Source organism: Panthera uncia, assembly GCF_023721935.1.
Source record: "Panthera uncia isolate 11264 chromosome B3 unlocalized genomic scaffold, Puncia_PCG_1.0 HiC_scaffold_1, whole genome shotgun sequence".
NCBI classification, from domain to species: Eukaryota; Metazoa; Chordata; class Mammalia; order Carnivora; family Felidae; genus Panthera; species Panthera uncia.
The window spans coordinates 87,067,250-87,090,020 of NW_026057582.1; the positions used below are offsets into that span (position 1 = coordinate 87,067,250).

The 22,771-nt window shown below is 46.3% G+C and overlaps 1 protein-coding gene across 1 annotated transcript in view; it reads left to right on the forward strand.

Annotated features, from left to right (window-relative positions):
* Nucleotides 1-876: 876 nt before the first annotated feature.
* The window catches only part of BLOC1S6 (biogenesis of lysosomal organelles complex 1 subunit 6), a 131,467-nt gene continuing 109,572 nt past the window's right edge, over nt 877-22,771 (forward strand). Inside the window, exons 1-2 of the mRNA XM_049613580.1 lie at nt 877-2,190; nt 9,012-9,095. Of these exons, the coding sequence (XP_049469537.1) occupies nt 1,419-2,190; nt 9,012-9,095 (856 nt within the window). The 5' untranslated portion in view covers nt 877-1,418. The remainder of the gene's footprint in view (nt 2,191-9,011; nt 9,096-22,771) is intronic.

Consider the following 22,771-nt stretch of genomic DNA (forward strand, 5'->3'; position numbering starts at 1 on the left):
GAGTCCTCATCCATCTCCTGGTTGTTGACACACTATTTGGTTTCTGAGTCTCATCTGGCTGGTCCGAGGGTCGCTCCTCCAGGCCTGCCCTTAATCTCACCCTGTGCTGACCCTGGAGAAGGTTCTGTCTGGGGTCATCCCCTGTGGACCTTTGGCTCTAGAGGAGCTGGCACTAAGGAGGACGTCCCCCCAGGGTCCTGCGGCTGGGGAAGGGGCCTGGGAGGTTCTGACCTGTGCTGCCCTGCACTGTTGGGCAATCTGGGTGTGGCCTCAAGGTTCCTGGAAAGTTGGCTCACTTCCTTCTTTGCTGACCGAAAACAACCTCAGACGCCCATGGTGAGATAAGTTTCAGTTTAATCTGCTTTGCATAAAAAAACAAAAGTCCTCTTTCCTCTTGACCAGAAAACTTAGCCCTAGAAGCTTGAGGTGGCATGAGGAAGGACGGGGCAGTCAGAAGCCTTGGGTTTTCCTCTTGTCCTTCAGGGCCCTGGGGGGAAATCACCCAAGCAGCCAACGTGTGCCCGACATCTTGCTAAGCAAACTCTGGAGCACAGTCCATAATGATGGTTTGGTGGGTCGATGTGCAGACCTCTTCCTCAAAGAAGCCTTCTCTGACCCCCACACAGACCCTCTCCCCTGGACTCCCGCTGTCCTGGGGCTCTTGCCTTAGAAACGTTATGTAGTGTCATTTGATGTGCCTTGGTGAAAGTAATTCATTTCTTCCCCCACAAAAGTGGAGCTCCATGAGGAGCTTTTTTTTTTTTTTTTTTTTTTTTTTGCATCACTAGCCGCTGGCATGTGCCTGGCACATAGAAGGCACTCGTCTATGTGTTGAATAAATGCATACCTCAAACGCCGAAGATTCCGTATGCCAGGGATCCATCATGGCATGGGTCTTTGCAAAAGGATTCGTCACTGGGCTTCATCATCCAGAAAACTTTTAAGGACCGCGTGCCAACATGCCAGGTATCGTACCAGGGAATATGGGGAGGAAGGGGCTTAGGTAAACGTAAAACGGGACCACTACTCTTAATGAGTGCAGGCTGGGGGTGAGACCCACCTTCTGCCATGGCTGCTCTGGGGCCTCACCGGTGGTTCTCCTGCACGGAAAGCCAGTTCCCGTATGGTCACGGTGGGGTGCAGCCATGAGGCACACCCTAACCCCCAAGATTCCAAGAACAGACATGGCCACCCTAAGCGATGTCTTCTCATAGTCAGCCAGCCGGTCATGACTCATGACTTAGAACTAGAGAGGCAGAAGTTTGACATCGGGGGACATCTGGGAGACGGCCTAAGTCCATTCACCCTGAGCCCCCGGGTGGGAGCCCAGCCCTGCTGCCCGAGGGCCCGTGTGACCTGGGAAGCCCCATGCCCACTGTGCTGAAAAGCTGCACCTCAAGCTCTGTGGCGAAGAGCCAATGAAACTGTGCTCACAGCACCTCTGTGAGGAACAGGGTCTCAAGGGTCCTCGCCAGCGAATGAGGACAGTGTCCGGGGTACTCCAGACACGCGCACCGTGCTGCCAGTCTCCATCCCACTGGTTCCTGGACTCACTGCTCCTCAGATGTTCTGGGGTAAGGTCATGCTCCCCACTGGGCAAGTATGCCGAGGTCACCATTTGCTTTCGATACTTGTGCCCTGAGTCACTGCCCGGGCCTGAAAAGGGGAAACCCAGCCTTGCCGCCTGCAGCCACACAGCCCGGCTCCACTGGCTCTGGGGAGCCTCACTGCCCCTCAGGGCCTGCAGGAGCAGGGGGGCCAGCGGCTGCCGGCTGCTGAAGTCACATGGTGGGCCCACTCTGCTCCCACAGAGCCCGCCTACTGGGACGTGTGGTAGTGGGTGGCGTTTTGCCCTCTCTGCCTGCCTGCGGCCCACAAGCCACCCACCCAGGCTCCTCACATCAGCGGTCTTCACTGTGACCCACAGATCTTGGCTCCTTCACACGGAAAGCTGGGCGGCGCCCCGGAGAGCCCACGCCCCCTTGCACAGAAACCATGGAATTTCCCCAGCACGTTGTCTTTGGCAACTCCAATGCCACAGGAAGGTCAGGACTGGTGAGACACGGAGAGAATGCAAGGGAGGAAGTGCTGGTCCTGCCTATGCTGCCGGGGGGCCCCTCCCAGGAGGACAGGACAGCTCGTGTCTCCACAAACAGGACCCTGACACGAGCGGGAGCGTCTCCGCGGCAGGTGGGTCTCCCCTTCCACATTTGACACTGGCCTCCCTCATTTCAGCAGAGGTGGGGGGACTCAGCCCTGACTGCACATTAGAAACCCCATGCCCAGGCTGCACCCCACCTCAGTTACATCAGCATCTCTGGGTGGGACCAGGGTAGGCACCAGTATTTTCAAAGCCCCTTCCCCCCCCCCCCCCACCCCCCACCGGTGTTTGCAGAATGCAGACAATGCTGAGGGCCACGACTGAGAAAATAAAACACTTGTAACAGACCTTTCTGTTTGAGCATGTGATGTCTGGGGGAACCACAGCCTGGGTTCAAATCCTGACCTCATGACTTACAAGCAAGTCTCTCCACTTGTGAAAGCCTCAGTCTCCTCATCTGTGAAGTGAGACTAATAATAAAAGTGCCTACGTCCCAGGGCTGACGTCAGATTACATGCAATAAACTGCTTACACCCGCACTGGTCACTCCAGACATTTCCCTACAGCTAGTACTCTTCTCTCCCCGTCTGTACCCCCAAATTGTCCATTCCTGTGTCTACTCCAGCTTCTGAGTTTCTAGTACTTTGTATAGTGCTTTGCACATAACCGTCCCCAATAAATGAATTGGAAGGGGATTCTTGTGTCACATTGAGACTTGCTTCCTAATTTAGCTCTGGAATAAATGCAGCGTCCACGTATTGATTTAGTTTAGTCATTTATTCCTTTGTTTTGTTTTGTTTTGTCTTTCGAGTGTCTACTCTGTGCCACGCTCCAAGAATTTGAAGACAAAGACACATTGCTGTCATTGAGGAGTTGAGAGTCCAGTGGGGACACAGATTCGTGACCTTGTATTTTCTTTATTGTCCTATAAAGTTGGCACAGAAGCCCTGCAGACACACTGAGGAGAAGGGAGGCTTCTACACGGAGGGTGGGAGATGACCTCGGAGCTGGGTCTCCTGAGAAGGAGCTTGCTCTATGCAGAAGCAAGGAAGGGCATTAAGGCAGAAGGAACAGCACCAACAAAGCCAGCAAGGCCTGGAGAGTGCGGTGGGGTCTGAGGATGGTTTGATGTGACAGGAAAAAGCTTGGGGTGGGAGCGGCGGGAGATGAGGCTGGATGGGCAGGTTGTAGCCGGAATGGCAGAGGCTTGAGGGCCGGGCTAAGAGGACGGGGCCTTATCCTGTCAGGCTGTGAGAGCCCGGGTCGTGCTTGTGGGCCAGGAAGGTGAACAGAGCACTCCTGTGCAGCCACTCCTTATGCAGGTGACTCCTGAGGCTGAGTGACTGTGCCGTCCCTCCTCTGGGTCCCTGCCTGGGAGAGGCCTGCCAGGTTGGGTCCAGCTTTGCCCTCACTTGTGTGTCAGAAGGTTGGAGGAAGGAGAGTGGGTGTGGAAGAGGGTGTAGGCTGGGGGTGGCAATGATTCCTTCGAGTGTCATTTGGTGTAGGCTTAACTTTCGGGTTCAGACCAACTGGCAAATCTGGGGCGGCCTACCAGAACCAGGCCTACAGTGGGGCGTCACGGAGGGGGGCCCCCCGGTGCCCGGGAGTCAGGGCGCTGCCCTGTTTGTTTAAAAGCACAACTCTGCCCTTACCAGATCTGGTACCTCGGACACTTAATTCCCTCCAGTTTCATCAGCTGTAAGAGGTAGTGGGTGGGCCAGGTGATCTTCCAGCTCTGACTCCAGGGAAAGAGAAAACTCAAGGGAGCCGCCGGGGATTTGGAGGAAGAGCTGCGGCAGGTGGGGGCTTTCAGCCAGAACAAAGCCTCCTCTAGAGAGGACGGGAGGCTTTTCAGAGTGGGTGGGGGTCAGGGTCACCTCCCTGCTGGGCCTCTGCTGCTGGGAGACCTGGTCTGAGCCCCCAGGCCCTGACTGGAGGCAGGAAGTGGAGCTCCCCGCCAGGCCCAGGCCAGGAGTCCTGACACCTCGCCTCGGTAAGGCTGGCAAGGCTGCCGCAGGTAGTAAAGTGCTAGAAGGCAGCTGGGGTCCAGCGGCTCCAGCCCCCCTGGAGGTTCCCCTCCTTTCCCAGATGCCCCTCTGTGTCTCAGCAAAGTGCAGCCCACAGGAGGGGAGCCCAGGAGCAGATACAGGGCTCCAGGGGCTGGGGTGCTGGGTGATAGTGGAAGGTCAGCGGGACCCCTGGGCCAGGAGCCCGAGGAAAGATGAAGGCCCTGCATGGACAGCGTGGGGCTGGGCAGCGGGCTGCCTCCCCTTGGCTGCCATGCCACACGGGCTGGGGCCTCCCGGGCATTTTCTGAATGTATGGTAGATATCGAGGTAAATTTCATGATGAAGTTTTTAAAACACACAGACTTTTGTAAGTGGATGGATTTTTTTTTTTTAATCCACTTTAAAAAAAAATTTTTTTTTTTTAACATTTATTTATTTTTGGGACAGAGAGAGACAAAGCATGAACGGGGGAGGGTCAGAGAGAGAGAGAGACACAGAATCCGAAACAGGCTCCAGGCGCTGAGCTGTCAGCACAGAGCCCGACGCGGGGCTCGAACTCACGGACCATGAGATCATGACCTGAGCCGAAGTCGGCCGCTCAACCGACTGAGCCACCCAGGCGCCCCAAATCTACTTTTTTAAAGAGGACCCGGCAATCATTCACGCAGCAAGCGTTTACTGAGCGTTTACAGTGCTGAATCCCATGCCGGTCTCTATGCTGCATTCTCGCGGAGTTGAGGGCAGGATCTCATGAAACCACCTAGGAGGTTCAGGGAAGACTCCCCACCAGGGGAGGACCCTGGACCGAGACCTGGACAGCTGGAGAGATTTGGCCAACTGAAGGAGAGAGGCATTTCAGGAGAGGGAACAGCCTAGGCGGGGTCAGGAGGCAGGCACCAGAGATGCTGACCGTGGTTGGAGCAGACCGTTGACAAGGAAATGTTCCTTTTCCTGCACTTGTTACAATTCAATGATCTGTATAAGTCTCTTTAATATCTGTATCCCCTGCTAGACCACAAGCTCCAGGAGAGAGAATGGTGTGCGTTAATATTGTCTGCGGGATTCCCGTGCACAGCAGAATGCCCAGCACATAGCAAGTGTTCAGTTAAACTGGTATTAAGTGAACAAGTTAAAGGGAAAGAATTCTCATGTTAACGTGAGTTCAATCAGAAAGGGTTGTGAAGCTGTGCTCGTGAGTTTGGATGTTATCCTAGTGGCAGTAGGGAGCCACTGAAGGTTTTTAATAGGGGAATCAGTCAGCTTTGTACTCTGGGAATCCCTTTTTGGCTCTGGTCTGGAGAATGGCTGGGGACAGAGAGTCCAAGTGGCGGAGTCTGGTGACCTAATCTCCAGCCATGGCTGTGTTGGTGAGGGGACTGCATACAACTTCCGGAGAGTTAAAGAGTTAAACTGAGAGTTTAAAGGGACATGCACATGAGGAGCGAAGGAGACTGAGGTGCTGTAGGACTGTGTGCACATCCCATCGCTGGCCTTACCCCAAGGCATCGTTACAATTTATGATCTCCTTCTGTGACTCTCCCCTCAGTAGGCCATGAACCCTGGAGGGCCAGGGCCTGGCCCTATTCATGGTGGCATCCCTCGTGCCTGGCTGGCACAGCACCCAGTACGCAGTAACTGCTCAGTAGGTGTTTAATGGATGAAGTTGTGACTGGAAATTGTATGCACAACTTTAAGGGTGGCTGATATTACTATTTAATAAATGCGATGTCCTAGCATCTTTTAAAACATGGGGCACAAAGAAGTCCTGTAAGTTTGGGGAGCAGTGGTCTGAGGCCTGGGAGGTGGGTTGGGGAAGGAAGAGGGACGTGGCGGGGGAGATGCAGGGAGAGCCCCCCTGAGTCATGAGGACTGCTGAGCAAAGGAGGCCTCCTAGGTTTGGCAGCCAGCGCCCAACGTGCCTCTCCCCGGGATGGGAGTCTGTGGGGAGCGGCAGGTTTGGAGGAGTCCGTGATGAGTTTGGGTGCCTGTGGGACATCCGGTTCAAGGCAGAAGTTGGGGTGTCTCCAGCAATGGCAGGTTCTGGAAACCTTAGGTGTGAGGGGGAGGATGTAGGGTGAGTCGGTGGCAGAAAGTGGAGGGGGGGCTGCGATGCCCCAGAGAAAGGGAATTTTAAGGAGGGGGCAGAGGTGTGAGTTAGGGATGGAGAAGGGCCAGCACTGGGAGTCCTGTGACTTCCTCAGGGCTCCACCACCCTCCTCGTGATTATTACCCCATCGTTACAGCTGGGGAGAGGTGCCAGTGCAGCAGGGCCTTCCAGAGACCCCAGCTCCACAGGGTGCAGCCCCGGCAGGTGGAGCTCTTTCACTTCCACTCAGTCACATGTTTCCTTCCTGCCTGTTCCCCTCCTTACCCTCCTCACACTCGTGAGTTCCTGAGTTAGTCCTGCTCACCCGGGAGGAAGCCAGGCCCTTCTCTGCTGCGTCCTGGTCCCTGGTCGAGGAGCCAAAGGTGTTTGCTACTTTCCTTCTCCTTCCTCCCCTTCCCTCTCCTCCCTCTGGTCTGGCTGAGAGCAAGGTCCAGAGCTGGCTGCAGCGAGGGAAGGAAGTCCCAGGGCTGGCCGCCTGCCGGGCCGTTGCATATCCAGCTTCCACAGGCTGGAGGCCAAGTGCAGCGGTGAGCCAGCAAATGTGTGACAGGCGCTTGGGGCAAAAAGCCCTTGGTTGATAGAATCTATTGATTCCTGTGGTGTCAATATTCCCGCTGTGACCAATTTCAAGCTACCAACATGACGTCACCGAATGCAGACTTGGGACGAGACGTGTAAGTAACACACTCTCATGTAACATTCCCGCTGGACAGACACAGTAGGTGTAGACAGCTTCAAGAGTGTGTGATCACAAAGGGTGGCAAATTAATTAGGAAGTGATGAGGTTTGAGTATTTATTGCTTTTTAAGAGTATAACTTACTTTCTTGTAAGTATTTATAATGTAACTTTTAAAATAATGGCTGTTTAGGGGTGCCTGGGTGGCTCAGTTGTTTCAGCATCTGACTTCGGCTCAGGTGGTGATCTCACGGTTTGTGAGTTCGAGCCCCATGTCCGGCTCTCTGCTGTCAGCACAGAGCCCGCTTCGGATCCTCTGTTCCCCTCTCTTTGCCCATCCCCTGCTCGTTCTCTCTCTCTCTCCTTAAATTTTTAAAAAAATCTTTTATTTTATTTTTGAGAGAGAGACGGAGTATGAGTGAGGGAGGAACAGAGAGAGAGGGAGACACAGAATCTGAAACAGGCTCCAGGCTCTGAGCTGTCAGCACAGAGCCTGGCATGGGGCTCGAACTCACAGACCGCGAGACCATGACCTGAGCCGAAGTCGGACGCTCAACCGACTGAGCCACCCAGGCACCCCCCCACCGCCCTCTTTCAAAATAAACAAACTTAAAAAAAATAATAAAATAATGTCTAACAACCACTTTGCCAAATTCTTGAAGGTTTAACAATAAGCTTTGCAAGTAGTACAGATTGGCTCCAGCAACCACTAAGTGCCACCAGGGCCATGAGAAAAGGGGGAGACTCCAAACCCCAAATTCTAGGGGATGACATTTCCATGGATGTGGATCTCCTCTGGCATCCTTCCCCTGTCCAGGCTGTGGGCAATGTCAGTCTGGATGGCAGGACTTGGGCAGTGAGCCTCAGCGTCCCTGTTTACAGTAAGACCCACAGGAGCAGAGCCCGGCCCTGGGCACCCCTCCTGCCTGCAGACTTGTGCTTTCCTGGCCTGGATCCCTGGGCCCTGTGTCTGCCCAGGTCCCAGCCTCTGGACACCTACCCTGGCAGCCTGGAGCCAGGAAGTTTGAGTGGTGCCATGCCCTTCTCCTTTGAATGTGTGAAATCTTGTGAGGGTTGGAACTTCCACACTGGGGATGATTGGGCAAGCCTGCTTTCTGAGCAATGACGTAAACAAAAGAGAACAGAGCCTCTATTTCTTTACTCTGGGCTACGATGCAATTGGGATAGTGCTGGGTGTGAACAAACAAGGGATAGAGGAGAGCTTCAGGGCTGCAACTCAACCCAGGCTCATTGAGAATGAAAAGCACTGATGAGTCTATTTGACACATTCTGAATGTGCCAGAGTTTGCACTAGGTCTTGGCGATGTCAAAGGTGGTGACACACAGTGGCGAAAACTTTGTCTTGGCTACCCCAGGAAATGAGTTGGGTCTCTGGCTTGATGCTCCTGTGTTCCTGTCAATGACCATTGTGAAGGCTGGAGGAAAGAGGTCACCTTCCCACCTCATCCCAAATATGCCTCAGGCCCTGGTTCACGTCTGTCCCTCAACTGAAGGTGCCTTCCCCTTGTCCATAACCGTAGCCCGTCACAAGGCAACCTATCACACCAGGCTTCCTCCTAGCTCCCTCTCAGATGAGCTGCCTCTACTTGTAGGGCTTCTGCATTCTCCCTTGGGTCTTCCTTTGGGCGTGGGGTTTATGTGCTCTGATTTCTAAGATCAGGAAGGCTGGGACCTTGTCATTCGCTCATTCATTCATTCTCATTCGTTCAGTGGGGAGCAGGGCTGGGGAGGAGAAGGAGGATGAAGGTCTGTCCAATACTGAGTGAGGGTCCAGCTCGAGGGGAGCATCCATTCTGAATGGAGGGACAAAGAAGGGCAGAGTGGGCAAGCTGCTCATCACCAACGGGGCCTCAGGGTTCAAACATGTTCACTCTTAGACACCATTTCCATCACAGCGGGTGGGCTGGTTTCCCTCGAGTTTTCTGAGACCCACCAAGTCAGTTTTAAGCAATCATAAACTATAACTAATAAAAGACAAAACAAAAAGGAATAATGAAGAGGAGGTGGAAAAACACCTATAACCCCCTGACAAATCCCTGTTCTGCTGTCATTTCAGACCCTGTGCTGGTACTTATTCTCTTTTTTATCTGCCTGCAGGTTACTCTCAGAGGGTGTTTCCATGGATTCTGCTTGGTGCCCGCCTGCCTGAGGACAGCCCCACCCCTGCCTTTCTGCCTGGTGGTAAAGACCTTTTCTATTCCTTTTTTCTGAGCAAAAAAGATTAGTGTGTTGTTTCCTCCAAGAAACTAAGTTCCATCTGTATTATGTGTAGCTGCATAGTGGTTTAAATTTTCTCTTTCATTTCTCTCTCTTTAATATTGCTTACTTGTAAAATGCAATTTGGGGAGATTTAGCTGAAATTCAGGCAGTCGGCGGAAGGCTCAGGTGTGAGACTCGGGCGCCATCTGCTGGTCACTTCTGAGTATGACAAAATTGAATTTGCCTTGAGCCTCTGGTGTGTACAGGTGAAAATGAGTTGATTTGAAAGTTAAAGATGGAAAAGGTGTGTGCAACAACACATGTAACCAACAAAGCGTTTGTGTCAGAATCCATAAAGAACTCTTAAAAGTTAACATAAAGAATGAAATAAATAGAGGGGAGCCTGGGTGCTCAGTGAGTTGAGCCTCTGACTCTGATTTCTGCTCTGGTCATGATCCCAAGGTTGTGGGATCAAGCCCTGTGTCTGGCTCAGCGCTGAGCATGGAACCTGCTTAAGATTCTGTCTCCCTCTGCCCCTCTACCTTCTAGCGTTCATGGTCTCTCTCTCTCTCTCTCTCTCTCTCTCTCTCTCGGAAAAAAAAAGAATGCAATAGAAAAAGGAGCAAGAGTCTTGTAAAGAGGCACTTAATAAAAAAGGATATCCAATGGACAGTGAATTTATGACAAATGGTCAACTTCTTATTCTTAGACTCTTGGAGGAGGAAGAGAGGTGGAGAAAGGCCAAGGTATGGTGGAAGCCTGAAAACTAAAACTAAAACAAAACAAAACAAAACAAAAAACCCCAGTCTCCCAAGTCGTTCAGATTTTACCCACTAGGAAGAAAAAACTTCACCTCAGTTTAATTTGCATTAGGGAAGATGGAAAATCTTTTGCTGTGAATGTAAAACTGCTCTAGGAAAAATAAAGCCTTAAGAAAAACCCTTGCCCATTCAGTGAAGAGTCAGCTAAACAAAAGCCTGAGGGAGTGCTAGGCTTGCTGGCCTGAAAAATCAGTGAACAGAGAGCACTGTGTGTGCTCTGCAGGGTGGGGAGACAAATCGGGGAGTAAGTTCTGGAAGAAGACACCCAAGGAGCTGAAACAGGTGGTTACTGATTGGGGGGAGACAGATGTTTGCCGTGTCTTTCTATCTGGCTTTAATGTTTGAAGCATATGCCGGTTTACGTATTGAAAATAAAGAGAAAGCTTGAAACCTAGTAACTTAAAAGGCTGAAATATGTTCAGTGGTGATGTCACTTGAAAGAGCACTGGTGACCTTGGGGGAGAGATTTGGTCAAGAGGGGGCAGTAAAATCCAAAGTCTAATAAGTTTGGGCAAAAAGGAGGAGAAGAAGCGGGGACAGACTCCCCACACTTGCCTGATTTTGCTTGCGAGGGAGGGAAGGAGGGCAGCAGCCAGACTTGGGGCCAGGATCCAAAAGGAGGCTTACTTTGTTTCTCAGGAGAGAGATGTGAGGTATTCACTGAGGGCAAAGGGGTGAAAGAGAAGGCATCCCAGGGGAGGGAAGGTGAAGGCCAGGAGGCTGGTGGAGCACAGTGGATGGAATGAAGAGCTTGGTGAGAACCGCCCTGGGGCTAAGCACGTTGCAGGGCGAGCCCCGTGTACTTGTGAGGCCACAGGAACAGTCCAGGAATTTTGCAGCAGCTTTATGGTCTGGTGGCGGGTGGTGCAGATGGCTTCTGAGGCCCCCGCGCATCCGATTTTCTTATTCCAGAGCAGCGCCGTGCAACAGACTTTCTGCATGGAAAGTTCTGTCTCTTTGCTGTCCAGTGAGGTAGCCATAAGCCACATAAAGCTATTGAGTGCTTGAAATGTGGCCAAAGCGACTTAGGAACTGAATTTTAGTTCTATTGAAGTTTTTTAACACTCGATTTTAATTGAGATATAATTGACAAGCAATGTCCTCTGCACATGTTTAAAAAGTACAACCGAATAATATTTGGTATGTGTATACACCTGTGCAACAATCACCACAGCTGAGACAGGGAGCCTATCTCTCAGCCCAGGGTTTCCTCATGTGCCTTTGTAATCCTTCGCTCTCGCCCTTCCCTCTTCCCACCCAGAAACCACTGATCTGCTTTCAATCAGTATTTCAGTCACTATAGATTAGTTTGAATTTTATATAAGTGGAATTACACAATATTATTTTTTGTCTATGTTATTTGCTCAGCAGAGTTATTTAGAGATTCCTCCATGTTGTATGTATCAATAGTTCATTCCTTTTTGTCACTCAGTAGTATTTCGTTGTATGGATATACCACATTTGTTTTTAACCCTTCATCTGTGGATGAACATTTGCTTCTTTTCTCCAGTTTTTAGCCAATGCACATAAAGTTGCTATGAAGATCATTATGCAAATCTCTATGTGGATCTATGCTTCCATTTTTCTTAGGTATATATCTAGGAATGCTGTGGCTGGAATATATGGTAGTTGTAACTTTACAGTGTTATTTAATTTTTTTTAAATATAATTCATTGTCGGGGTGCCTGGGTGGCTCAGTCGGTTGGACGTCTGACTTCGGCTCAGGTCATGATCTCGCGGTCCGTGAGTTCGAGCCCTGCGTCGGGCTCTCTGCTGACAGCTCAGAGCCTGGAGCCTGTTTCGGATTCTGTGTCTCCCTCTCTCTCTGACCCTCCCCCGTCCATGCTCTGTCTCTCTCTGTCTCAAAAATAAATAAACGTTAAAAAAAATTAAAAAAATATATAATTTATTGTCAAATTGGCTAACATACAGTGTATGAAGTGTGCTCTTGGTTTTTTGGGTAGATTCCCGTGGGTCATCGTTTACGTGTAACACCCAGTGCTCATCCCAACAAGTGCCCTCCGCAATGCCCATCACCCATTTTCCCCTCTCCCCCACCATCCCACCCACCCTCAGTTTGTTCTCTGTATTTAAGGGTCTCTTATGGTTTGGCTCCCTCCCTCCTCTGTAACTATTTTTTCCCCTTCCCTTCCCCCATGGTCTTCTGTTCAGTTTCTCAAGATCCACATATGAATGAAAACATATGATACCTGTCTTTCTTTGACTGACTTACTTCACTCAGCATGATACCTTCCAGTTCTATCCACATTGCTGCAAATGGCATGATTTCATTCTTTCTCGTTACCAAATAGTATTCTTTTGTATATATAAACCACGTCTTCTTTATCCATTCATCCATTGATGGACATTTAGGCTCTTTCCATAATTTGGCTATTGTTGAGAGTGCTGCTATAAACATTCAAGTACTATGAATCAGCACTCCTGGATCCTTTGGATAAATTCCTACTAGTCCTATTGCTGGGTCATAGGGTAGTTCTATTTTTCATTTTTTGAGGAACCTCCACACTGTTTTCCAGAGAGGCTGCACCAGTTTGCATTCCCATCAACAGTGCAAGAGGGTTCCCGTTTCCCCACATCCTCGCCAGCATCTGTAGTTTCCTGAGTTGTTCATTTTAGCCACTCTGACTGGTGTGAGGTGGTATCTCAGTGTGGCTGTGATTTGTGTTTCCCTGAAGATGAGTGATGTTGAGTATCTTTTCAGGTGTAGGTTGGCCATCTGGATGTCTTCTTTGGAAAAGGGTCTATTCATGTCTTCTGCCCATTTCTTCACTGGATTATTTGTTTTTTGGGTGTGGAGTTTGGTGAGTTCTTTATAGATTTTGGATATTAGCCCTTTGTCTAAGATGTCATTTGCAAATATCTTTTCCAATTCCATCGGTTGCCTTTTAGTTTTGTTGATTGTTTCCTTTGCAGTGCAGAAGCTTTTTATCTGGATGAGGTCCCAATAGTTCATTTTTGCTTTTAATTCCCTTGCCTTTGGGGATGTGTCAAACAAGAAATTGCCATGGCCAAGGTCAAAGAGGTTGTTGCCTGCTTTCTCTTCTAGGGTTTTGATGGTTTCCTGTCTCACGTTTAGGTCTTTCATCCATTTTGAGTTTATTTTTGTGAGTTAATTTTATTTAATTTTAATTAATATTAATTAAAATTTAGGGGAACCTAGATGGCTCAGTCGGTTAAGTGTCCAACTCTTGATTTCAGCTCAGGTCATGATCCCAGGGTTGTGAAATTGAGCTCCAAATCTGGATCTGAGCTGACAGTGCGGACCCTGCTTGGGATTCTCTCTCTTCCTCTCTCTCTGCCCCTCCACCACTCACGCTCGTGCACATATGTACTCTCTCTCTCTCAAAATAAACGTTAAAAAATATAGTAATTAAATTAAAATGGCCAAATGTAGCTAGTGGCTCCCATATTGGGCAGCACAGTTGTAGAATGTATTTATTACTCCAGTGATTTCGTACCAGGGAGAGACTTTCACTCCTGCTCTAATCTCGGAATATATTCATTCTTTATTCATTCAGTGAAGATCTATTGAGACTCACTTTGTGCTGCTCATTTTGCCAGACACTAAGAATGGGATGGGGCAAAATGGATACGGACCCCGCCCTTAAGATACTTACATTCTAGTGGACTCAGTCTGATTGCCTATGGGTGTACTAAGCCCACTGGGGAATGAGAGGATGAATCCAGTGCGATTATAAAGTAGAGTAGTTCAAGTCTGTGTAGGTGTTGGGATGGCCCCAGGAGTGGTATGGGCTTAGGGTGAGGGATGAAGCCTCTCCCTCTCCTAGTGATATAACCTGTGAAAATAAGAACCAGGTACAGAGATGGTGATATGTTTAGAGAATAGAGGTGCAGTTGGTGAATTTGGTGTTTCTGGCAGTTTTTTTTTTTGGGGGGGGGACATTTGCTGTGAAGGGGAGGGAGAAGGAGACACATGCTGTGTTAGGACTAGTTGTGCCTGTCCCAGGCACGTGGTGGGGGCACCATGCTCATTGGAACTCCCCATAGTCTAAGCCCTCACTCGGTCACTGTGACAGTATACACACATCTCTACTTATGTTTCCCTCTGGAGGAAAACTAGTTTAGGCCCTGAGTTAGTGGCTGTGGGTGTACTGAGCCAAGAATCTTCCTAAGAATTTTTAGGTCCTTCTGCTCATGACTCACAGATTCTGCCTGTGGATACTTTGCCAGAAGCAGCCCCCAGCCCGGGACGTTGGTGGAAGGAAGTGCAAGCATAGTAAGATGTCATCTTTGCACTGACGGCATGACCTGTGCTGGGGTGGTTATGAATGAGTCATTTGGGGAGCAGGTCCTGCCCCTCAATTGTGTATTTAAGTTATGACGTTGGTGTTCTTTTCAGGGTGTCAGGAAAGCTTCTAGTGAGGCCAGGGAAGCTCAGGAAACCAAAATGGGAATAATGGCAGCTGCAGCCACCACTCAGGAGCACCTGGCATGCACCAGGCACTTGGCATGCATCCCCTCGTGTAATCCTCCCAACAGTCCTGGGGTCAGGTGACATTTATGACCCCCATTTTACTGGTGAAAGAACTGAGCCCAAAGAGGTCAAATAATTTACCTTAGTTCATACTGACAAAACCTGAACATACACTTGGGGGTCACTTCTGCCCCAGTGAGATAAGCTGATAGGTTTGAGATGACTTGACATAAAATCTCAGATGTTAGTTTCTTTCCATCCTTCCATTACTCCTGGTATAAGAGGCTTCCTGAATTATACTAAGTAGATAGGTCCAGTGGCGACACTTGCGATTTCTCAATCACGGAGTGGGGAGCGGGAGGAGGAGATGACAACGTATTGAGCGGCAAGCACCACACTAGACATTTCATGGACATCATGGCAGTTCACCCCTAAAGCAAACCTGTGACATCCAGGGTGTTACCTTGTGCAGCTGAGAGGGCTAGGTGCAGGCTAAGATCACCCAGCTATTAAGTTCATAGAGCGGAATCTGAGCCCTCACAGGTTGGATCAAAACTTTCTCCTTATCACACCATACTGCCTCTCCTTAGTGTCTCAACAACAAAACACATAAAAGAAGAGGCTGTAAGAGCATAGCCCCTCGGGGTCTTTATTGACAAAAAATGTCAGTAAGCCTCAGGCAGTTCTGGGAGAGATGAGGTCAGAGTTAAGGTAACCTGTCCATCCAGTTGGGCAATTATTATTTTTTTAATGTTTATTTATTTTCAGAGAGAACGAGAGAGAGAATGTGCATGCGTGTGCATGAGCAGGGTATGGGCCATGAGAGAATCCCAAGCAGGCTCCGCACCGTCATTGTAGAGCCCGAAGTGGGGCTTGATCTCACAAACCAAGAGATCAAGACCCGAGCTGAGATCAAGAGTCAGACGCTTAACCCACTGGGCCACCCAGGCGCCCCTCCTGAGAAGCCTTTAGAACACTGCTCGGCATGTACAGGGCTAAGCGTTCAATCATTGTTTTATTATTATTAACTATGCAGATAGGCAGGCTGAATCCCAGCAAAACAGAGTAACTTGTCCAATTAGACACACCTAGCAAAGCTGAGACCAGAATCGGTTCTTCTGCCTCCTACTCCAGGGTACATCTGTCTGTTTGGTATTATCTGCCTCCTACTCCAGGGTACATCTGTCTGTTTGGTATTATGTTTTAGCGGTGAGAATAAAGGGTGATTAGGTTGCTGGAGGGGTTGTGGGTGGGGGGAGGGGCTAAATGGGTAAGGGGCATTAAGGAAGACACTTGGTGGGATGAGCACTGGGTGTTACATGTAGGGGATAAATCACTGGAATCTACTCCTGAAATCATTATTGCACCACATAACTGAGTTAGCTACATACTAAATAACTTGGATGTAAATTAAAAAGAAAAAAATTAATTAGTTTTAAAAAATGAGTGATTTAGGGGTGCCTGGGTGGCTCAGTCACTTAAGCGTCTGACTTCAGCTCAGGTCATGATCTCATGGTTTGAGTTCGAGCCCTGCGTTGGGCTCTGTGCTGACAGCTCAGAGCCTGGAGCCTGCTTGTGATTCTGTGTCTCCCTGTCTCTGCCCCTCCCCTGCTTACACTCTTTCTAAATAAATAAATAAATAAATAAAACATTAGGTATAAAATCTTTCTTTGAGGTTTATTTATTTTGAGAGAGTGCAAGCAGGGGAGGGGCAAGAAGGGAGGGGGACAGAGGATCTGAAGTGGGCCCTGGGGCACCTGGGTGGCTCAGTCGGTTAAGCAACTGACTTCAGCTCAGGTCATGATCTTGCAGTTCGTGGGTTCGAGCCCTGTGCTGATAGCTCAGAGCCTGGAGCCTGCTTCGGATTCTGTGTCTCCCTCTCTCTCTCTCTCTGCCCCTGCTCTGCTTGTGCTCTGTCTCTGTCTCTCAAAAAGTGAATAAACATTAAAATATATATATATTTTAAAAATGAGTGATTTAAACTCCATCAGTACTTTCAAAGTAGTGTAAGCTGTCCCCAGCTTCAAGCTGAAAATAGTTACTATTCATCTTCTAAAAATAAAGTGTCTTTTGTAAAAAAAACAAGCTGTTATCAGCAAGATAGGAATTGACAAGCACTAGCTTGGTGCTACTAAGGAGGGGCTCTGGGAGAGATTATCAGGTGCTGTAAGTGATAATAGCTACTGGCTGTTAATACCAATTTAGTTGCAATTAATTGTGTAATTGTCTGGGATGTTTCAGAAATGGGTCTAATTTCTGTTGTAATCTTTTTAAAGAGATACAGAAAATAACCAGAAATTCTTGAATAGCTATACTATAATTACACATACCCAAGTATAAAAAAACCCAATTCTTTGTTATTGGGAGATAGCCAATCTGGAACATTTTTTCAGAGAAGCAATTTTATGATAGGGTTTCAGTTACATTATGGAAAAGAGATTACAGCATTGACAGTGAGGATTCTTAGGGCTCCTTAAAAAATTTCCATGCAAAAATAGATATTTAGTGGGGCACCTGGATGGCTCAGTTGGGTACACGGCTGACTGGCTCAGGTCATGATCTCACGGTTTGTGAGTTTGAGTCACACATCAGGCTCTGCACTGACAGCTCAGAGCCTGGAGACTTCTTCGGATTCTGTGTCTACTTCTGTCCCTCCCCCGCTCATGCTCACTCTCTCTGTCTCTCTCTCGCTCTCTCAAAAACAAACATTAAAAAAAAAGATATTTAGTGTATGTATGGTTTCTAACCGTGGGAATATTCACACAGCCCTTCTATGTCTCTAACACTAGAAATTCAAAGAAAACACCTAGGTCCCTCCCCCAAGGGCTTGTGGGTAATCAGACAGTGGTGGCTCCCACAGTGACCAAATGAGGGAGGGAGGGAGGCACAGAAGAAGGGCTCCTAATTCACATAGGGAGGGAAAGGAAGGCTTTTTGGAGGAGATGATACCTGAGGAGAATCTTTAAGGATGAGTTGGTTTTTATGAGGTAAAGAAGCTGGGGAAATGATTTTCCAGATAAAGAAGGGGCAAAGGAGCAGAGGATAAGAAAATTTGCCTCGTTCTGGGAGCTGTAAGACTGGCACTGCTCAATTAGCCAAGTAAAAAAATAATAGGCAGTGCCTTTGTGAAGAAATTAACTTGCAGTAATAATGATGTGTTCCCAGCACTTTCTTTATGTAGCTCATTTAATCCTCATAAAAGTCACATGAGGCAGGAACAGTTAATATTTTTATTTTGTGGACAGAGAAACTGAGCACAGAGAAGTTTAAAAAATTTCCCCAAATCTCAATGTTAGAAAGGGAGGGGGAGGGCCAGGATGGAAACCTAGGCAGTCTGCTCTGAGTCCATACCTCTGTGTGAGCTCACAATGAAAGCATCTATTTGGTTTGGAGCTACCTAGTAACTAACCCAGATATCTACTACATCTTACCCACTCCCAACCAAGATGAGATCAGCTTTAACCCATAATTCCATGGCTTGTGGGAAGTTCTTGACTTCCTGGAAATATCTATGAATTACTGGAGGCTTGTGTTTTTTTGTTTCCCATGGGTTCACAGTCTGTATGTAATATTTCTGAGCTGTTTCTTTGTCTCAATCCTGTCTTGGTAATGATTCAATGGTGGGCACAACCCTTTCTGCTTGTTTTAGCCACCTTTCCCTCCCCCCCACCCCCAAGCAATGTAAACATGGACTTAAGATTTGGGGGATTGTTGTGCCCAGGGGGTCCCATGGTATGTTGACTGTAACGTGGGCTAGCCCCTCCCCTTCACAAACAAGACTAGTTGTGGACACAGAAGTGCATTGTCCTGAGAGCAAAGCAGTGGCTGGCTACTGAAGAAATGGCAGAAGGAGCCTGGCCCTTGTGGCTTGGGTCCCAACCCTTCCCAGTCATGGCTATGAGGACTCAGGAATGAAGAGAGGAAAGGCTAGTGAGAACATGCTGAAACCCGATTTAGCACTATCCTGGTGCCTCAAAAAACAAGAACTCAATTAAGAAATAGAGTAAACTTTTGGCTACTTTTTTGCTAAGCATGTGTATAAATTATGGAAAGTTGTGTGTTCCTAAACCATTATACTTCTGTTATTTGTATACATCTATGGTCTAATGGTTGTGATTTTGACTACAGTAGTCTACACTGGATCCCTTTTATATTGTTTACTAGGTATAACTATATTTAAGAGATGTCTGTGACCTTCTCTTTCTACATTATGACTACCTATGTGACTTTCAGCAAGGCACTTAACTTCTCCTGGTCTCAGTTTCTTCATTTGTAAAGTGAAGATTATAATATTTATCAAAATACCGTCATGAGAATTACACAATTAAGTATATAGCAGTGTCTGAAAGGCAGTAAAGTTTCAATAAATGTTAGCAATTATTTCCCCCGTTAACCAAAATTGGACTGTGGTTTGATATGGCTGAAGCATGGGAGATAGGATAGTGGTTGTAGAAAGGGTGGAATTGTGGGTGGAGAAGTGAGCAGTCACCAAACCAGAAGGATTTTGTATGTTGTTACCGAGAGGATGGACTTTATCCTACAGGCCAGTTTCTCAAGCCATCCGTAATGGGAGTGTGATCTTCTATTTGTAGGGGTGAGGGTATGACCCAAGACGCTCTCCAAGAACATAATATTGTTTCATTTCCTGTTTAATTTTTAAAAATACACAGGAATTTTTTGTTCTAGTCCACAACATATTCAGTGGTAGGGAGGTGGCCTTCATAGATCATTTCTTGGTTGAATGATTGTAAAATGAATTGACATCTGGAAGTAGTCTCAATATACCTTATTAAAGTCCAACCTACTGAACCAATTCTTTGAGATGTCCCAATTTCAGTATTATGGTATCTTAAAGATGAGAATGCTTCTCAAACCAAGTATGTAGATCTCAGTGGCTAAAACACTGAATTATATAATATTTCTTAGAACTTTAACAAATATGCAGGACTTTGGAAAATATTCTTACACAAAAAAGCAAAGCAACAATGGTATAGGCTTGTGTTCAGATACTGCTGAAACCCCAGTCAGACCATAAAGTGATTAACAGCCTGTTGGAACTAGGATTTGCCAGTAGCCTTCACAGGGAACTGATTTAATGAATGGAAGTCCAGGAAACTCTCCTCTTCACCCCACTTCTTCATTCCTTGACTAGGCCAGATATCCACTACAATCACTGTCCAGAGGCAAGTATCCCTGTAACCATTTATGTTGTTAGGATTCCTCTGGGGAGGAAGTAGAAGAAAGAATAATGAGGGAGGGTGGGAGCAGATCTTCAATCCTAGGAAAGTCAAGGGAACAGAGGTGGTCTGTCTTGCTTTAAGGTTGGCTTTGCGTTCATGGGGTCTCTGAAAATTTCCATTAAAAAAAAAATCCTACTTTCTTCCCAAGAAATAGCTCAGTATATTTTGTAGAAAAACCAACTCACATTTTCCCCATGGCGCCAGCATTTTGTTAAAGTGAACAAAAGTGTTAAAAAAAAAAAAAAACAAACACCAAAACCCAAAACACACCAAAACCCCACAAACCAATATGCAGAAGCTGGCAAGTAAAACAAACAGGAATTTCAAGTCAAACCAGAACAAATTTTTGAAAAGTTCACAGAAGCAATTTGGTAACTTACAAAGTATCATCTTCATGTTTATTGGCCAAACTTTATAGTTCATGTTCTGTAAAAGTCACGTAGAGCCTTAAACCAGAATTCTGCCTGAAAATTTCACTGAGGCTGGATTTTTAAAGCTCCTAATCTTAAATACGATTTACATAAAGATATTTAGTCAGAAGGCTTCATACTTCCTATTTATGCTTAGTCTATATTCTAGCGTAAAGAAAATATACTATATCATAGCTGGAATTGAATTATAACCAAAAATATTATCCAACTAATATATAATATAAAATGGAAAGTTTGGCATAAGTAAGAGTTTGTAAGTCTAATTTATAATTTATTGTAAAGTAAATTCAAATTCATTTTGGCATCTGACAAGGACGAAAAAAATGACACATCAAAATAGATATACAGCTAGGTAAGTAATCAAATCATATGTTAACATCTCACTACTATAACTTACCTAAAACTATATTTTATTACTATTTTCAAAAATAGAGGAGTCTTTCTCTAGGTGACTGGGAAACTTTAAAGAACATGTTATTTTTAAAGCCCAATAACCAAATTTCATCTTAGCAGATAAAATGGTATTTTTCATTCGGTGAGCGCCCAGTTGGCACAAGCTGCATAGGGTACTCAACACACATAGGGTACTTTAACGCATATTTGTTAAAGTTCTAAGAAATATTATATAATTCAGTGTTTTAGCCACTGAGATCTACATACTTGGTTTGAGAAGCATTCTCATCTTTAAGATACCATAAAACTGAAATTGGGACATCTCAAAGAATTGGTTCAGTAGGTTGAACATTTTCTTATTTTTTGTCATAACTTAAGCGAAAATTTAAAAATCCAGTAAACCTGTATATTGAAAAGTATTCTGAAATGATCCTGGTGTTAGGGGGTAGAAAACTGCTTTGCTAGTAAACTTAGAGAGTATATGGCACATAGACGGTGTTTGAAATCCTGCTCCTCTTCTCCTCTATCTCTGCCTCAAACTTCCGAGGAAGACAGACAAAAGAAAAAAGGTAAGGGAGGGGAAGAAGCTTTGACAGCGCAGGTGGCCTTCAGACTGGCCAGTCACAGAAACTTCCGAGCAGGCTCCAGAAAAGCCTGCCGCATCCATCTGCGCTGTTAGAGCCTTGAAACTATACGACAGTGTTTACCAAGGGCGGGCAAACTTCGCCTACAAATGGTCAGATAGTAAATATTTTATATCTGTCCCAACTACTCAACTCTGCCACCGCGGCACGAAAGCAGCTTGATGAAATGAGTGTGGCTGTGTTTGAGGAATACTTTATTTACACTGAAATTTAAAGTTCAACGTAATTTTCACATATCATTCTTCTGATTTTTTTTTTTAACCATTAAAAAATACAAAAACCATCTTCAGCTCCATGGGCCACGCAAAACAGGCTGCAGGCCCATGAGGCACAGTGTGCTGACCCCCTGTCTGTACCATTGGAGGGTCACCAGGTCATTCCTCTCAGACTTCACAAAGGCCCTCACCAATCTTACTTTCACGGGAGCATCTCTTTCCTTTCTGCCATTGTTGCTGGGCCTGCAGGAATATTAAAAGTGACTTGTAGAAAAAGTTATAGATTCTTTTAATAGCTCTTTTTTTCTTTATCTGGAAGGTTTTTCCCAGGTTTAGTTCTTAAACACCTTAAACAGGGCATTACAGTCTGAGTTTATAAAACTAGGTTATCATCTATTTTCCAATGCTTTTTAAGATTATTACTATGTTTTAAGGTCTGCTATTGCTCAATAAAGCAGCCCAGAAATTTCAGGATTATATATTTTCATTTTTTAATAAACCACACGGCAAAACAATACTTTATTTAATAAATGTATAGGAAATTACAATTTGAAAATTGCAAATACAGTATATATACATATACTATACCTTGATCTTAAATTATATGGACAAACACCAGCTTCAAAATCTTCCTAAAATCAATCGTATGCAAAATACCTGGTTTCTGAAAGGGCATATGGAAAAGTATATACAATTTCTTAAACTGTGATATGGCTTAATAACATATATTTTTAGAGAAGCATAAGCTTTCCAAATATAAGGTATCTTCCAGGTGCAAAGCTGACATACTGGCCATTTCAATTTTTCAGAATATACTTAACTGCAATATTTAAATTGACGCTGTCACAGATGTAATTGGGAAAGTCTCCGTAAATGTTTTCCAGTCTTACCAAAAATCAGAAAATATTGGTCTTTACAATACGATCAGAAGAATAACGTAACAGAGTAAACCCTTTGTAAGCAGGAATTCAAGGATTGGATAGCCTGAATGCACATACACAATTCAATACTGAGGAATTCCCACGACAATTTCTTCTAATTTGCGGGCTCCTACGAACATAACAAAAAATATCCCTGATTGGTGAGCTGTAAAACAAATCTGATGTCCTTTCCGGCAAGATTCCCGTGGCAGATCTGTAGTTAGAGTTTGCAAATCATGTTTTGGTTAGAGACAAATAAAACTTAATCATTTGGAAATCAGACTCACCTCCCCTCAACACAGCATATAGCAAGGTGTCACTATTCTTTGGGACTAATACTCAACTGGCTCATGAGCTAAGCTTGGTTTAAAAAGAAACCAAGCCAAAGGAACTAATCTTACATCTATTAACACATTCTGTAACTTTAAATTTACTATATGTAAGGTAGAGTCAACAGGAAAATTGCCTAAAATCTTATTCCAAAGGGGCTCAGATTCTGTAAAAACACACCTTATTCATTATGGTGAACCAATTCACA